This window comes from Drosophila simulans, chromosome 3R, assembly GCF_016746395.2.
Source record: "Drosophila simulans strain w501 chromosome 3R, Prin_Dsim_3.1, whole genome shotgun sequence".
Lineage (NCBI taxonomy): Eukaryota > Metazoa > Arthropoda > Insecta > Diptera > Drosophilidae > Drosophila > Drosophila simulans.
In genome coordinates, this window is record NC_052523.2 from 15,330,687 (window position 1) to 15,344,118 (window position 13,432).

The 13,432-nt window shown below is 43.5% G+C and overlaps 6 protein-coding genes across 7 annotated transcripts; 3 read left to right on the forward strand and 3 right to left on the reverse strand.

The window, feature by feature from the left end:
- Positions 1 to 64: 64 nt before the first annotated feature.
- LOC6728608 (DNA replication licensing factor Mcm5) lies at positions 65 to 2,734 on the reverse strand. The gene is made up of 4 exons (XM_002103913.4): positions 2,429 to 2,734; positions 1,264 to 2,374; positions 384 to 1,205; positions 65 to 320 (listed from the first exon to the last, which is right to left on the reverse strand). The coding sequence occupies exons 1-4, from the start codon at positions 2,578 to 2,580 to the stop codon at positions 204 to 206; spliced, it is 2,202 nt and encodes a 733-aa protein (XP_002103949.1). The 5' UTR covers positions 2,581 to 2,734; the 3' UTR covers positions 65 to 203.
- Positions 2,735 to 2,990: 256 nt separating this feature from the next.
- LOC6728609 (protein arginine N-methyltransferase 1-B) lies at positions 2,991 to 4,826 on the forward strand. The gene is made up of 4 exons (XM_016177019.3): positions 2,991 to 3,149; positions 3,213 to 3,488; positions 3,557 to 3,786; positions 3,917 to 4,826. Exons 1-4 carry the CDS (start codon positions 3,147 to 3,149, stop codon positions 4,536 to 4,538), a joined length of 1,131 nt encoding a protein of 376 aa, XP_016035242.1. The 5' UTR covers positions 2,991 to 3,146; the 3' UTR covers positions 4,539 to 4,826.
- Positions 4,827 to 4,861: 35 nt separating this feature from the next.
- LOC6728610 (RNA-binding protein 1) lies at positions 4,862 to 6,913 on the reverse strand. 2 transcript variants are annotated; one of them, XM_016175120.3, is made up of 3 exons: positions 6,788 to 6,913; positions 6,346 to 6,712; positions 4,862 to 5,140 (listed from the first exon to the last, which is right to left on the reverse strand). In XM_016175120.3, exons 2-3 carry the CDS (start codon positions 6,660 to 6,662, stop codon positions 5,050 to 5,052), a joined length of 408 nt encoding a protein of 135 aa, XP_016035243.1. In that variant the 5' UTR covers positions 6,663 to 6,712; positions 6,788 to 6,913; the 3' UTR covers positions 4,862 to 5,049. The 2 variants fall into 2 exon arrangements, with proteins under 2 accessions (XP_016035243.1, XP_002103951.1); XM_002103915.3 differs by having other exon boundaries at positions 4,862 to 5,861.
- Positions 6,914 to 7,116: 203 nt separating this feature from the next.
- LOC6728611 (39S ribosomal protein L37, mitochondrial) lies at positions 7,117 to 8,683 on the forward strand. The gene is made up of 4 exons (XM_002103916.4): positions 7,117 to 7,408; positions 7,471 to 7,818; positions 7,876 to 8,156; positions 8,212 to 8,683. Exons 1-4 carry the CDS (start codon positions 7,233 to 7,235, stop codon positions 8,634 to 8,636), a joined length of 1,230 nt encoding a protein of 409 aa, XP_002103952.2. The 5' UTR covers positions 7,117 to 7,232; the 3' UTR covers positions 8,637 to 8,683.
- Positions 8,684 to 8,917: 234 nt separating this feature from the next.
- On the forward strand, positions 8,918 to 10,486 carry LOC27208934. The gene is made up of 4 exons (XM_016184464.3): positions 8,918 to 9,151; positions 9,223 to 9,378; positions 9,432 to 9,598; positions 9,653 to 10,486. Exons 1-4 carry the CDS (start codon positions 9,018 to 9,020, stop codon positions 10,318 to 10,320), a joined length of 1,125 nt encoding a protein of 374 aa, XP_016035244.1. The 5' UTR covers positions 8,918 to 9,017; the 3' UTR covers positions 10,321 to 10,486.
- Positions 10,460 to 12,219, reverse strand: LOC6728612. Its single transcript, XM_002103917.4, has 5 exons — positions 11,497 to 12,219; positions 11,310 to 11,445; positions 11,081 to 11,234; positions 10,836 to 11,022; positions 10,460 to 10,771 (listed from the first exon to the last, which is right to left on the reverse strand). The coding sequence occupies exons 1-5, from the start codon at positions 11,589 to 11,591 to the stop codon at positions 10,558 to 10,560; spliced, it is 786 nt and encodes a 261-aa protein (XP_002103953.1). The 5' UTR covers positions 11,592 to 12,219; the 3' UTR covers positions 10,460 to 10,557.
- Positions 12,220 to 13,432: the final 1,213 nt, after the last annotated feature.

Genomic DNA, 13,432 nt, shown 5'->3' on the forward strand with positions numbered 1-13,432 from the left:
TAAACTTCTAGCTACTAAAAACATCACTGAATTATTGTAGTTCAAATAGTTCAAGCAGAATGAATAAAATAATGATTTAATTTAGTTTATTGGGCTCATATAATGGGAAAGAATGTAGTTTTCTCTTAACAATACAAATGGAAATACAAATAATATGACGAAATGATTCAACGATGGACAAATAATGAAGTGATTAACAGTGTTTAGCAAATTCGATAGAGCATCTTCCGTTGCATCCTGTGCTGCAGCTCTCCACGTCGGATCATGGTATGAATTACCTTCATTACCGTGCGTTCTTCGTATTTCTGACGCAAAAAGTCCTATGAAAAGAAAGCATTGTAAGTAAAAGTTGTTCATTCGATTCGTAAGATTTCTGTGCTTACCTGTAAAATGTTCTGCTCCGATACTTGAGATCCAATTGCAAAGCGACGTTTCAATTGCTTTTCAATGCGGTTCAATGTCTCCTGGTCCTCCTCAGTCGTAAATCCTTCGGCTCCAGCCAAGCTGCCAGTCATCGCAGCATCAAGAGTAGACACTTGGAAAAGGCGAAGTGCTTCGTTCACGTGCTCATCTGTGGCAAATGGTTGCAAGCGAATCTTCGCCAACGACTCCGAAATGCGGATGACAGCCTCCAACTGGCGCACAGTGATGGGAATGCTCAGTCGTTTGTCAGATGCCTTCTCCTGTTGTCCGGCTCCACTGCGCATTAGCACGTAGCGGCTCTTTAGCTTCTCGCCGGCAGCTTCGCTCAGGCGCGGACCGCAATGAGTTCGGCAGTAGTGAATGTACTTCTTGAACGTCGACAGCGATATCTCACCCTCAGCCGGCTCTGAAGGCGCTGACTTGTTAGAGCTCAGATGCACGTTGATGATGTGCTTGGCCAGCGTAATGTCCCGCGACTCATCGTGAATATCCTTTACAATGAAAATCATGTCGAAACGGGACAGAATTGTGGGCATAAAGTCAATGTTCTCCTCGCCTTTGGTGTCGTCCCATCGACCGAAAATGGAGTTGGCAGCCGCCAAGACCGAACAACGTGAGTTCAAGGTGGTCGTGATGCCGGCCTTGGCAATGGATATTGTCTGCTGTTCCATGGCCTCGTGAATGGCCACACGATCATCCTCTCGCATTTTGTCGAACTCATCAATACAAACCACGCCGCCATCGGCCAGCACCATGGCTCCACCTTCCATGACAAAGTTGCGCTGAAGAACAATATATCATTTGATTTGTAAGTATTAGGTGTGTAATGTTTTTTCTCACCGTTTGAGGATCCTTCATAACCGAAGCGGTGAGACCGGCCGCACTGGAGCCTTTGCCCGAAGTGTAGACTGCTATGGGTGCCACCTTTTCCACAAACTTTAACAACTGTGACTTGGCAGTACCAGGATCGCCCAGCAGAAGGACGTTAATATCACCTCGACGGCACAGACCATCCGGTAAACGCTTACGAGACCCACCAAAGAGCATGCAAGTAATAGCCTTCTTGATATCCCTCGAGCCGAAGATGCTGGGCGCCAGAGACTGTGAGAGACGTTCGTAGATGTCCCCAGAGGCGGCCATTCGCCGGAAGTGCTCCTCCTCATCGGATGTGATGTTGCTGTATCGGGAGATGGCACCCGCACCCTCTGAGTCGACGGTGATGCCCACTACCCTCATATAAGGAGCACGGACTCCAACGACAGCTTTCTCGCGACCATCCCGACGAGAGGGTTTGCCCACTTTGCGAATGGAGTATATGCCCTGGATAAGCACGCGATTGCCGGGCACTACACGTTCACAGAGCGAGCGATCGCAAAAGAGCTGCAAGTGGCGGGGAATCTCACCCTGTGGCACAAAGTCGGGGAGCTCTTGCAACTTAAGGGTCTGGAAATCGACGCACTTGCACTTGTCCGGCATGATGAAGAAGGGGTCCAGCGGGCACTTGGGTCTGCCCGCCTGCTCCGTGTTGCACTTTCTGGGTAGGGCGTAGCCCTCCAAACCTGGATTCACTTTGAGATTCGGTATGACCGTGCTGCAGGACAGGCACTGGATGGACATCCGCGTGGCCTTGGCACTGATTCCCGAAGCTGCGACAATGATTCCGGCGATCTTAACCAGCTTGGAAACGCAGTCCGACTTCAACTGCCGTATGTTAGTGGGATTCGCATTGGAGCTCAGAAGAATCTGTATATCGTGCATATGCTCCTCGTGCTCCGGCCGGGGAGCTGTGATCTCGTCGGCTACCTCCCGGGCAGCCTCCTCGAAGATTTCTAAATGCTCCGTCGGCTGCTTGTTTAGCTTGTCAGCCAGAGTCTCATCGAAGCCCACCAAATCCTCCATCTCAATCTCCAAGAAGTAGCGGCCATTAAGATAGTTTCTCTTCAGGGTGTCACTGCAGGGGGATTACTATTAATGGGGTTCAGATGAGGGGATGTAGTCCACTTACCGGTATTTGTAGAAAAAGTTCTCCTCGTTGAAAGTTCGGATGAACTCCTTGTACTTCTTTTTTACCGCCTGCAAGTTGATTTGCGCATCCTGCTGGTTATCTCCGCCGAAATTGTCCGAAAAGAACACACCCGCGTCGTCGAAGCCTTCCATTTTGATAGGTAAACGAAGTTAAAAAGAGGAACTGGACTTATAGACGCTACTTCTGCTTCGCTTTATATTTCGATGTTTAGTAAATGCGATGTGCGAATAATTTGCCGCCAAAATTACCGGGCAAGCGGTCGCTAGGGATGAGCACTTGCCAGTGAAACTATCGGTTCTTATTTACAACTATCGATTATACGTGTTTCCTGTTTTATGTATTTTTGTTAGCAGTAAAAAGGACTACTACACAAACATTGCAGCAGTTGATAAACCAATATTTATAATTTACTTCGTGTTTTTATTTATTATATCTTATCGATGCTATGACCAAGATTATATTACACGATTATAGGGAACATGCCTTAGACAACTAGCTCGGATTCTTCTCAGCTGAAAAATACTAAAATTTCAGAAAAATGCAATAGTATCGAGCTGGCGATATTTGTTTCTAGCTTTTGTGCGGGGCCAGTGTTGATAACCGACCTTTTAAACTAGCGTGCTGTAGAAACAGTCCCATCATTTAGTCGCCAATTTTTCGACGTGAAAAACCAAAGAGACGCCGAAGAAATTAAAAAATGGTGAGTTTTGGTCAAAATGTGACGGCAATCGAAGGGCCAGTAGCTGACGAACCCGATTCTCAGGCCAGCACAGACATCCCCATGGAGGCAGCTGTGGAATCGGCGACCGGCATCACGCCCAATTCAAATGCGAACTCAAACAATGTGGCGAAGAAGCTGCCCGCGGAGGGCTCCACCGGTGATAATCCCAATGCCAACGCCGACGAGATGACGTCCCGCGACTATTACTTTGACTCCTATGCCCACTTCGGGATCCACGAGGAGATGCTCAAGGACGAGGTGCGCACCGTCACATACCGCAACGCCATGTACCACAACAAGCATCTGTTTCAGGGCAAGGTAGGGTTAACTTCCGGGGTTTCCCCATTTTTCGTAGCCCTTCTCACCGGGGAATCTCGTCTTTGCAGACCGTACTGGACGTGGGTTGCGGCACCGGCATTCTCTCCATGTTCGCTGCCAAAGCCGGCGCTGCTCAGGTGATCGCCGTCGACTGCTCCAACATTATTGAGTTTGCCCGCCAAGTGGTCATGGACAACAATCTGCAGGATGTGATCTCGGTTGTCAAGGGCAAGATTGAGGAGATTGAGCTTCCAAATGGTATTGAGGGAGTGGACATTATCATTTCCGAGTGGATGGGGTACGTTTCCAATAGTAGTGAAGCTTTAAAAAACAGCTGCCGCAGCAGATTTAATTTAATATATTTATAACTAAGATTGGCGTATGTTAAGGCTAATTACTGACCATTTTAATTGCTTTCCTTAATTTAGTTACTGCCTCTTCTACGAGTCCATGCTGGATACAGTGTTGTACGCTCGGGACAAGTGGCTGAAGAAGGACGGCATGATGTTCCCAGACAGAGGCACTCTGTATATCACGGCCATCGAGGACCGACAGTACAAGGACGAAAAGATCAACTGGTGGGACGATGTCTACGGCTTCGACATGAGCTGCATTCGTAAGGTGGCTGTGACCGAGCCACTGGTCGACGTGGTCGATCCCAAGCAAGTGGTATCCACATCTTGCATGGTCAAGGAGGTGGATCTGTATACCGTGCAAAAGGCCGATCTTAACTTCTCGTCCAAGTTCAGCCTATGCATCAAGCGCAATGACTTCGTGCACGCATTAGTCACCTACTTCAATATAGAATTCACCAAGTGCCACAAGCGTCTTGGGTTCAGTACGTCACCAGACTCCACATACACGCACTGGAAGCAAACCGTGTTCTACCTGGATGATCACATGACGGCGAAGAAGAACGAGGAGATCACTGGCACGTTCCAGATGAAGCCCAACGAGCGGAACAACCGTGACCTGGACTTCGTCATCGACATTAATTTCAAGGGCGAATTGTCTCAGATTCAGGAGTCGAACACATACCGCATGCGCTAGGGGCAGCCATAACCAATCCGATCTGCCATTTGGGATGGGGCTCAGAGCCCTGCAGCGAGGATACATACAATGACTAGACGTAAGGTTTATTCCAGTGCGAAATGTGCAACGAATTCGTGTTGCGTCTTCTCCTAAGTTTAACGTGTACCTTTGTTAGTATACATAATATTTTACGGTCGTGCGCCTGTTTAAATTATTATCCGAACATACTTCTAAGCAAGTTGTACAGCAGCACGTCAATTCTCACATAATAAACAGTGCATTAAGCACGTCCCCTTTTGCTGGAAACAAACTGCTTTTGATGATATATGAAACCAATCAAATCTCGCTGATTGTGCGTCTTTATTTCTTAGTAAAAAAAGGAATTTCAAGAATGCATCGAAAGATTTATATTGTCATCTGAAGTAAATTTACTTGGATCGCAATCGACATAGGAATTCCTACAGAAAATGCGGCCATGGCCGCTTGTTCTTTGATGCGACACTGCTTAAACGATATCCTTTTGAAAACATTAATGACGGTCCCGAGAATTCGAGCGACTTCGACGATCGCGCGAGAAGCTGCGGCTGCGGGGCGATCGGGAGCGACGTGGTGAACGGGACCTGAAATAAACGCATTGGTAAAGAAGAAAAGATTACTTTAAAGTTAAAAAAAAAAATAATTAAATCAGCTTAGCATGGTAAGAAGTGTATGTACATACGCGCCTTACAAAGTGCTGCAAAATAGATGTGTTAAATACTGCTTAATTGTTACTTAAACTAATACCAGGGGAAACACAAATGAAAGCTGTGCAAACTGTTTTGTTTCTATGAATTAAGCTGTGGACCAATTAAGATAAGAGTAGTATTGCTATTGCTGCTTTTGCTTTTAGAACCAACTGATATCCTATATTTAGAGTTTAAAGCTTTCTACTTTGTCGGATAAATATGCAATAAGAAAATGGTCTTTAGTAGCTGTGATCATCAGCGTTAAACGCGCTTAAGGCCAGTTTTCTCGACATCAGAGTCAAGTACTTGAGAAAGCGGACGAACTCTCATATTATAGGCAACTAAATTAAAGAAATAATTGTAAGCAATTATTTGAAGGATACGCAGGATAACTTTAAAAGATAACTCTTTGGGCGACTGCATTGCTTCTTCTAGGATGAAATCATTTGGGTTGCTAATCAAAACTTCTGTGAGGCTGTGACGCTGAACATGGTTAATTTAGAGTTGCAAGTTGAAGGTTGCTGGCTGTGGCTGTGAAGATGGTTGCTGTTGTAGATTGTTGATGTTGTAGAAGGAAGAAGTAGCAGTGGAAGTAGTTCTAGCCGAAGGAGTTATCCTGAAAAAGTGTCGATAACTCGCATTTAACAACCACTAAATGATTGGATCGTAGATAATATATGTATACAGTTTGTTGGTTTGGACTGAATAAAGTACCAAGTCGATTTTCAATTAGATATGTTATGAATAGCAATGCCATTTCAGTTGGACCTGAATAAAACAGCCTGCGAAGAAGTACTGATAAATCTGACCTTTTTCGAAGGCTGTTCTATCACGTGCAGAAAAAGGCGGGAAAATTTACGCGTTTGCTATTAGCAATTAATGCTTTTGCGATGATTCCAATTAAATTTCGATAACAAATTGTATACGTTTTGATAAGGATTGATTAATTTTGACGGTTACAGGCTAGACCGCCATCATATGCTTAGAAACCTGAAGAAAGTACCCAATTTTTGGAGTCAAGTGATCCATGATTCCATTTGGGAAACATATTGAGTCAAGTAACATGAGAAGTACAGTTTTTTTTTTTGTCGTGGAATTACCTGTAGCGGCCGGAACCAGAGCGTCCACTACTGCCGCCTTCTCCGCGCCGGCGATCGCGCGAGCGACCCGAAGACATCTCTACGCGAATCCTGGTGCCGCAGCAGCGTGTTCCGTCCAGGGCACGCGTTGCGTCCTCTGCGTCACGGCGATCCTCAAACTCGACGAAGGCGAAGCCGGGCGGATTGCGGGCCACCCACACGTTTCGCAGGGGTCCATATTTGGCAAATGCGCCTTCGATCTCGTGCTTGGACGCCGATGAGCCCAGGTTTCCCACGTACACCTTGCAGGCCAAGTCCCACTCCCTATATCGCGGCATTTTTGTCGGGCGGTGCGGTATCGTGAGTATTGCGGGAGGTGTGCAAGCGGCTAGAACACGAATATACGGGTACTTATATTATCCGTGCAAGCAGCTATACTTTATAAACTAATTCCCACACTTACCTTCTAATTTTGTTAAAAATTTAACAAAGATCTCCGCCTTTCCTTTATTTATTACAATTACCGAAAAGTGTGACCAGACGCGGAAATAGTGGTGGCACCGAAAACCGATACATCGCTATCGCCAGTTCCTGATATGTGATATAAGTTTTGTTTTTAAATATTTCTATGTTTAACCATTACCAGTGCCGAATAAACATCAATTATGTGTTATTGCAATTTCATTCACTTAATGTTAAATTATATGGACTTATACAAGAAAATGAATACATATAATATAAATAAATCACGGTGTAACGATTTAAAGCTTGAACCGTGACTGAAACAATCACATCACTAATATTTAATGGGCAGGAAAGTTCTCTCACCATCTGGCAGCACTGAGTTTCATAACCAGTCCGCCGGGCTCCATTTCATTGAACGAAAACATTAGCAAATCCTAACTGAAATGAGGCTTACGAACACCCTCTGTGCCCAGCACATCGGCTGGCATTTCAAGAAGCACTGGCTGGTCCAGGGTAGGCGAGTCCCCAAGGAAACTGGCGCCGCAGCGGAGCTCCTGAAGCTAGGTGTTCTGGTGAAGAATCCCGAGGATCTCTTGAACGCCAAAGTGGAGAGAAAACTGTGAATATCAATGGGAAATATGTAATGATTTTATAAGTAAACATATCTGACCTTACGTTCAGGGTGGACATTGTTGGCACACGCGAGAAGACCGTTTCCGAGGACAGCAGCCACCCTGACTGGCACCCCACAGTTTGCAACACTTACTCCGACAACAGCGTGCTAATTGGTGGATTGCCGCAGGCACAGGTGCTGACCAACTCTATTGTGATCCAAACATTTCCCAAGCACATCGAGGATGCCATTTCAAACCAGCAGTTGCCAAATTCCGTAGACAAGAGTGTCCGGCATGCGATTCTGGCATCCCACGTGCTTGATGCAGAGCAAGTCAAGCTGCCCAAGGTGAGGCTACCGGAGAGGCCGGCTTTTAACCTGCCCCGCTCCTACGGAATATCACACGAAAGGGTCAAGTAAGATCATATCTTTAAACTGTATCCTAACATAAGTAAATATTAATATCTCCTCAGTCGACTGTTAGTAAACAAACTCCTGCATGAAAGTGAAAAACTGGCTGGCCGTTCAGTCTCTGTACGAAGGAAACTGATAGACAACGCGTCTTTTAAGACTTCCTTAAGCAAAGACGGGGATCTGCTAGGTTTCTCAATCAATGCTGAAAAAGTGGTATTTGCCAACCGAGCCATCGAAAGTGTTAAGGGAAAATTCGAAGGAGATCTGCCTGATCTTTACCCCATGAAGAGTACTATATCGATTCCGAAGTACCACATTTACCGAACTGAGAACTTGTATCGTAAGTTATTTAATAAGTACTACCCGATGCATGACTAACAATGTTATTCATTTAGCTTTGCGCACGGACATCAGCTGCTCCCACCCGCACACCATCTTTACAGTGTTTAATAAACACCAAGTCAAAAACTCCCACGGATCCGAGGTCACAACTTCGCAGCTTCAGGCAAGGACACTGATCAAAGCTTTCGTTGTGGCTGCCGCTCGAGCAAAGCAACTGCATGGGGATTCCGTAGAAGGAGCTCTTCCCAAACCAATTGTTGTGCAAAGCGTTCAGACTGACGGTAGGACGTTCCACTTCGGAGTGCTGCAGCTAAATACCCTCGATCTTGGCGCCAATAGCACTGCCAAGAACTATTGGTTCCATAGGCAGAACTACAATTTGTTTGCTGAATGCTCTTACGAAGGGGGACGAACGCATTTGGATAATTACAATGGCGAGGTCTTCCGCATATTTAATGCTTTCTATAACAATTCCTAAAATAGAAATCTTACTGAATAATAAAATATGTTTTTGTTATGTCTGTATATGGCTCAAAAAATTCTTTTATTGGGACCTCTTGGTCCTTCTTTAACTATTATTTAACTAAAAACGAAACTTCAAAAAGCGATATAGCTAGTGTGTCAACACTGGGTGATTTAACCAGGTGTGAATGCCTGAATTATTTGGCGCCTTGTTATTCCCCTTCATCCACAGGTCGATATCCAAGTCCCCACCCCTTTACTTTTTTAGTCGACTCCATAGCAACCAGGATGCACTGAATTGTTTATGCATCGATGTATTGACTGCTAATAGAGACGTCAAGCAAAGTTTTCTCCACCCACACACATTTAAAGTTTAAAAAGGCAAAAACTCGCTACCATGAGTAGGCAAAAGCAGAGTACCAGCTCCAACAACAGTGGCACATCATCGGAAACCAGCGAGACGCAAAGTGTGGATGACCAGCAAGGTACTCCGCATTCAGCCATTCGTTCGAGTAGTGCATCATTGAGTAGGTGGGTAAAAAAAACTAAACTTTTAAAATACCTTACACATTATTTAAGCAATTATAATACCTTTTCTTTAGAGCCAAAAACAGTTGGAGACGCATGAAGGAGCTGGCTGCGGAGAAGGAAAAGGAAAATGAGGCCAAGCGACCTCCTTGGCGGGCAGTTAGCGTTTCCACGCTCACCAAGCCCGATAAGAGCGCCTTGCTTCGGGCCAAGTTACTGGATGCTTCGAGGTTTTAAAGTCAAATTATACAATTTAAATATTAAGTGTTTTTTTTCCATACAGACGACTAAGAGCTGGCAAGGCTAATGTGGCTTTGCAGACGGACTTTGTGCCGACGAAGCTCATGAAGGAAGTCAGTTTCGGTGTGCAGAAGGATCTTATTCTGCTCAAGGACGTAGGTATTCTCACCGATGGTCAGTACTCCAAAAAGAAGGATGGCTATGAGAAGTGTAAGTTTTCAGCTAGATATATTGTGTGGTTAAATGTAACACAGATACTTGCAGATGTTCTTACCTATTCCATGTCCCAAATGACCGACAGTGTGCCTACCGTTTCGCGTCAAACACAGACACTACTGCCGAAGGCCTATAACAAGGATCTAGTCAACTCCTATCTACCCAAATCAGATGAGGATGACAGGGATGGCATCTCCGATGTGGAGAAGAGACTTGGTGATCAGATAGCGAAGATACGGAGGCTCAACTTTGATGAATCGAATCAGTTGAGGGGAAGTGGAAGTAACTCTATCTTGGCTCCTACTCTGGCATCCTGGCATTTCGATGACGATGCCGTGGAAATGGAATCTGAGCGACATTTTATACCCTATACCATCGAATCGTTTAAGCCTTGGCGCAGCTTCGTTCCCTTTCCCTTCCGATTGAGGGGTAATGCCCTGATCGGCACCCAGAAAATAGATTGGTACGCCCTGCTGCAGTCCATCGATGACCTGATCAAGGAGTCCAACCACTTGGTAGACAAACTGGAACACATCATGGTTGAGAATCAAGCGCATCGCAGGTCTGTTTTGGGAAAACTGGGTAAAATACCCACCTTTGAACCGACCAAGTTTATAGCTCCATCGGAGCAGTGGTTGCCCCTCATTGAACAGCAGGAAAAGCAATTGCAAATTATTTTAAGTGGCAATGAGGCTAAGAATGCCTCACCAGAATAGAGCTATTCAAAAATCACAAATGCTTACAAAATATTGGATCAATCGTTAAAACTTCTTTCCAATGAAACTATATGGTAAATGGCCTAAGGCTTTGTTAATTGTTTTGGAAAAGATTATAAACGCACAAAAACTAGTTGAATAAAGATAACACAATGGAGTTTATTTATATGTTTGGAAAATATTTGGTTGTATGCAAATGGAGAACAATCTTTTTAAACTTTCAGCGAATAACATTAACTAAACCTTCTTTTCTCGGGAAATTCCAGATGATTTTCCTTTTCCTTGTGGGTTTTTCTTTGGCATCAGCTTCATTAGAATATCCGTAGCTGATTTACTGTCTAGCGGACAATTGGAGTACACCTCTTCACAGGCGCGATCATTGGCTCGCTTTCCATGCTCCAATGCCTCCTTTATAGCCGTTCCATCGAGGAGGTAATCCACCAGGGAATTTCTGGAAACAAATCAAAAGCAAATAGTATTTACTAAGTACCTTGGAGTTAAAAGCCTCTACTCACTCCGCTAGCATATGAATAAATTCATCCATCTGGTCTGAGGAACCAATCTTCATGTTGTACTCCGTAGAGCGAACATAACCACACACAGCACGTTGCATGCAACTCGTTGAGTCAATATTATTCTGGCCCAGAACATCGTCAATCTTATTTATCATGCTGCTCAGTGGTGTTAGGTCACTGTCCTCGCCTAAAAATTAACGAAAATTAACTTAATTTTTGAATTTCCTTAAAAGCTTTCCACTCACTGCGGCCGTAGCCTCCATAACCACCATGGAAAGCGGAAAGAATCTTGGGAATCAGTATAATGGCGCCAATGCCCACGAGAGTTCCCAAGACAACGCCGCCCAGGTCCAGTTTTATGGGATTGTAGGCGGATAGTCCAGTACCGCCCGGATAACCCTAGATAATTAAAGTTCAAAGATCAATGTTAGCAATTTAGCCCACGAGATGGGAGTTCTGATGTAGTTCACGCACATTTAGGGATCCGTAGCCAGTGGTATAGCCCAGGCGTTCCAGTCTGTCCTTCGTGGAAGCTGTCTGCGGTTCACTGGGCTGGGTCTTGTTTTCGTTATAGTACGACCTTTCCCGCTGTGCCTTATCCGCATAGAACCTGAAGCCAATCCAGATAAGCATCGTATATGGAGTACTATAAATCACTTACTTATGGCTATCTTCGTATTTGGGGATTGCACTGGCGTAGGTCAGCACTACCAGAACTCCCAACAGCTGAAGTATGACAATGTAATTTCGGTTCATTGTGCTCTTTTAAGAGGGTATCCTTTTGGGTTTTTTTTTGTAAATTAGTAATAGTCCTTTGCAGTTTTTGGCTCGTAGCTCCAACGCGTCGTTCGCTCTGCTCCAAACTAATATTTCCAGCGACAGCAACTCCATTATTTATAGGAGTTGCCCAAAAATGCGAGCAATTTGTTCAAATTACAAAATGTCAAGCAGCGTGCGGATTTGAATGCCGTTTATGCGAGTATTTGGGAAAAAGTGAGGAAAGAAACGCATTCTAGCAAAACGAATGAACAGGTGTTTGTAACCATATAGGCACTTATGTCCCCATACACGCACAGTAAACCCCCCCTCGATGAACGACCATTCATCGTACTTATGTCGCTGTAATGCGCAATTTTCATTGCATACTCAATTATTTAACGAAATTATCGCAGACACAAAAAAAAAAGAGGCGAAGACGCCACCAACAAACAACCACGCTGGCTGGGCGGATAAATTGAGCAGCCATGCATCTGAAACCAAAAGTCGTATATCTATGTACTCCAACGGATCAAAATCGCGACTTGGGACCGGAGACACATGGAAGTGTTTGCACCTGCGCCACTTGCATCATTATGAGGGGCATCCGACCAAGAGATTTCTGGTATTAAGTCACTGACTTCTTGCCGCTCGTTTTATATCGTGAATATATTCAAACCCATATATACATATATGGGCTTTTACATTGATATTTATAAACTAAACGTATATTGCTTTATAAACATTAAATCAACATTTAAAAAAAAAAAAAATAATATTATTAAAGTTTTTTGAATATGGTCTCTTACATTGATATTTTTTAAAAGCATATTTTCAAAAATAATCTCTTAAAGATCTTACAGATCTGAAGATTCAAAATCGTCAGGGTCGCCAGACAATGACCTCCATATATCATCTCATATTAAGATAATGAATGAATTATTTCACATACGACTACTTTTATGGACGATTAGTAAACTTTTTCAAGTTGCAGACCTAAAGTAATATCTTTTAAAATTTTTATGAAAATCAACATGTTGCAGAAATATTGTGCCATCTTATCATTTCAATCAAAGAAGATTTGTTGAAGAATTTGCTATATTGAATCCTTTTCGCCAATTTATTTTCTGCTCATTTTTCAATGTCTATTCACACCTAATTAATACTAATACTAATACTAAATACCAAGTCAGTGCTCAATGACATTTTTGTTCGCCGATTAGGCTGACTTCGGCAGCCTTGAAATTACGAGTCATTCATTGCCTCTCGTTAAGGTTAATGTCATAAAGAATTTGGTTTTTTTGAATTTCTGCCATGGTTTTGTTTATATACAAGCAAACACCTACACACCCGATTTAAAATGTGGGTATAGGATGATGTGCAGTTTATTTATATGTTCACGAATACATGTTTCCGATCTTATTGTAAGATGGTATGAGTAATCTGGCCTCAAACTGTTGGAAAACAACATTTATTTTTATCTTATTTTCATTTTTGTATTTTCTTAATAATTTATATCCAGCTATTTGTGTGGAAAGCTCTGTGTCCGGTCCACAGGTGATACCCACTGACCATAAATTGCTCTCAGGATTTTAATTTCACGCCTTATTTGTTTCAAAAAATGCCAAGACTATGCAGCTCATTCTATGAATTTTGGCTAATCAATCTTTAAACAACGATGATGATTTAAATGCTGATATTTTGAATGATGGAAACACGAATTAAGCTATAAACAGTTCTAGAACATTATTAATGCCTACATGTAATCATATTGCTAAATGCCAATTAAATGTAAAAATAGTGTAATTGCCATATTCAATAATTGCCCATTAAATTGAGAA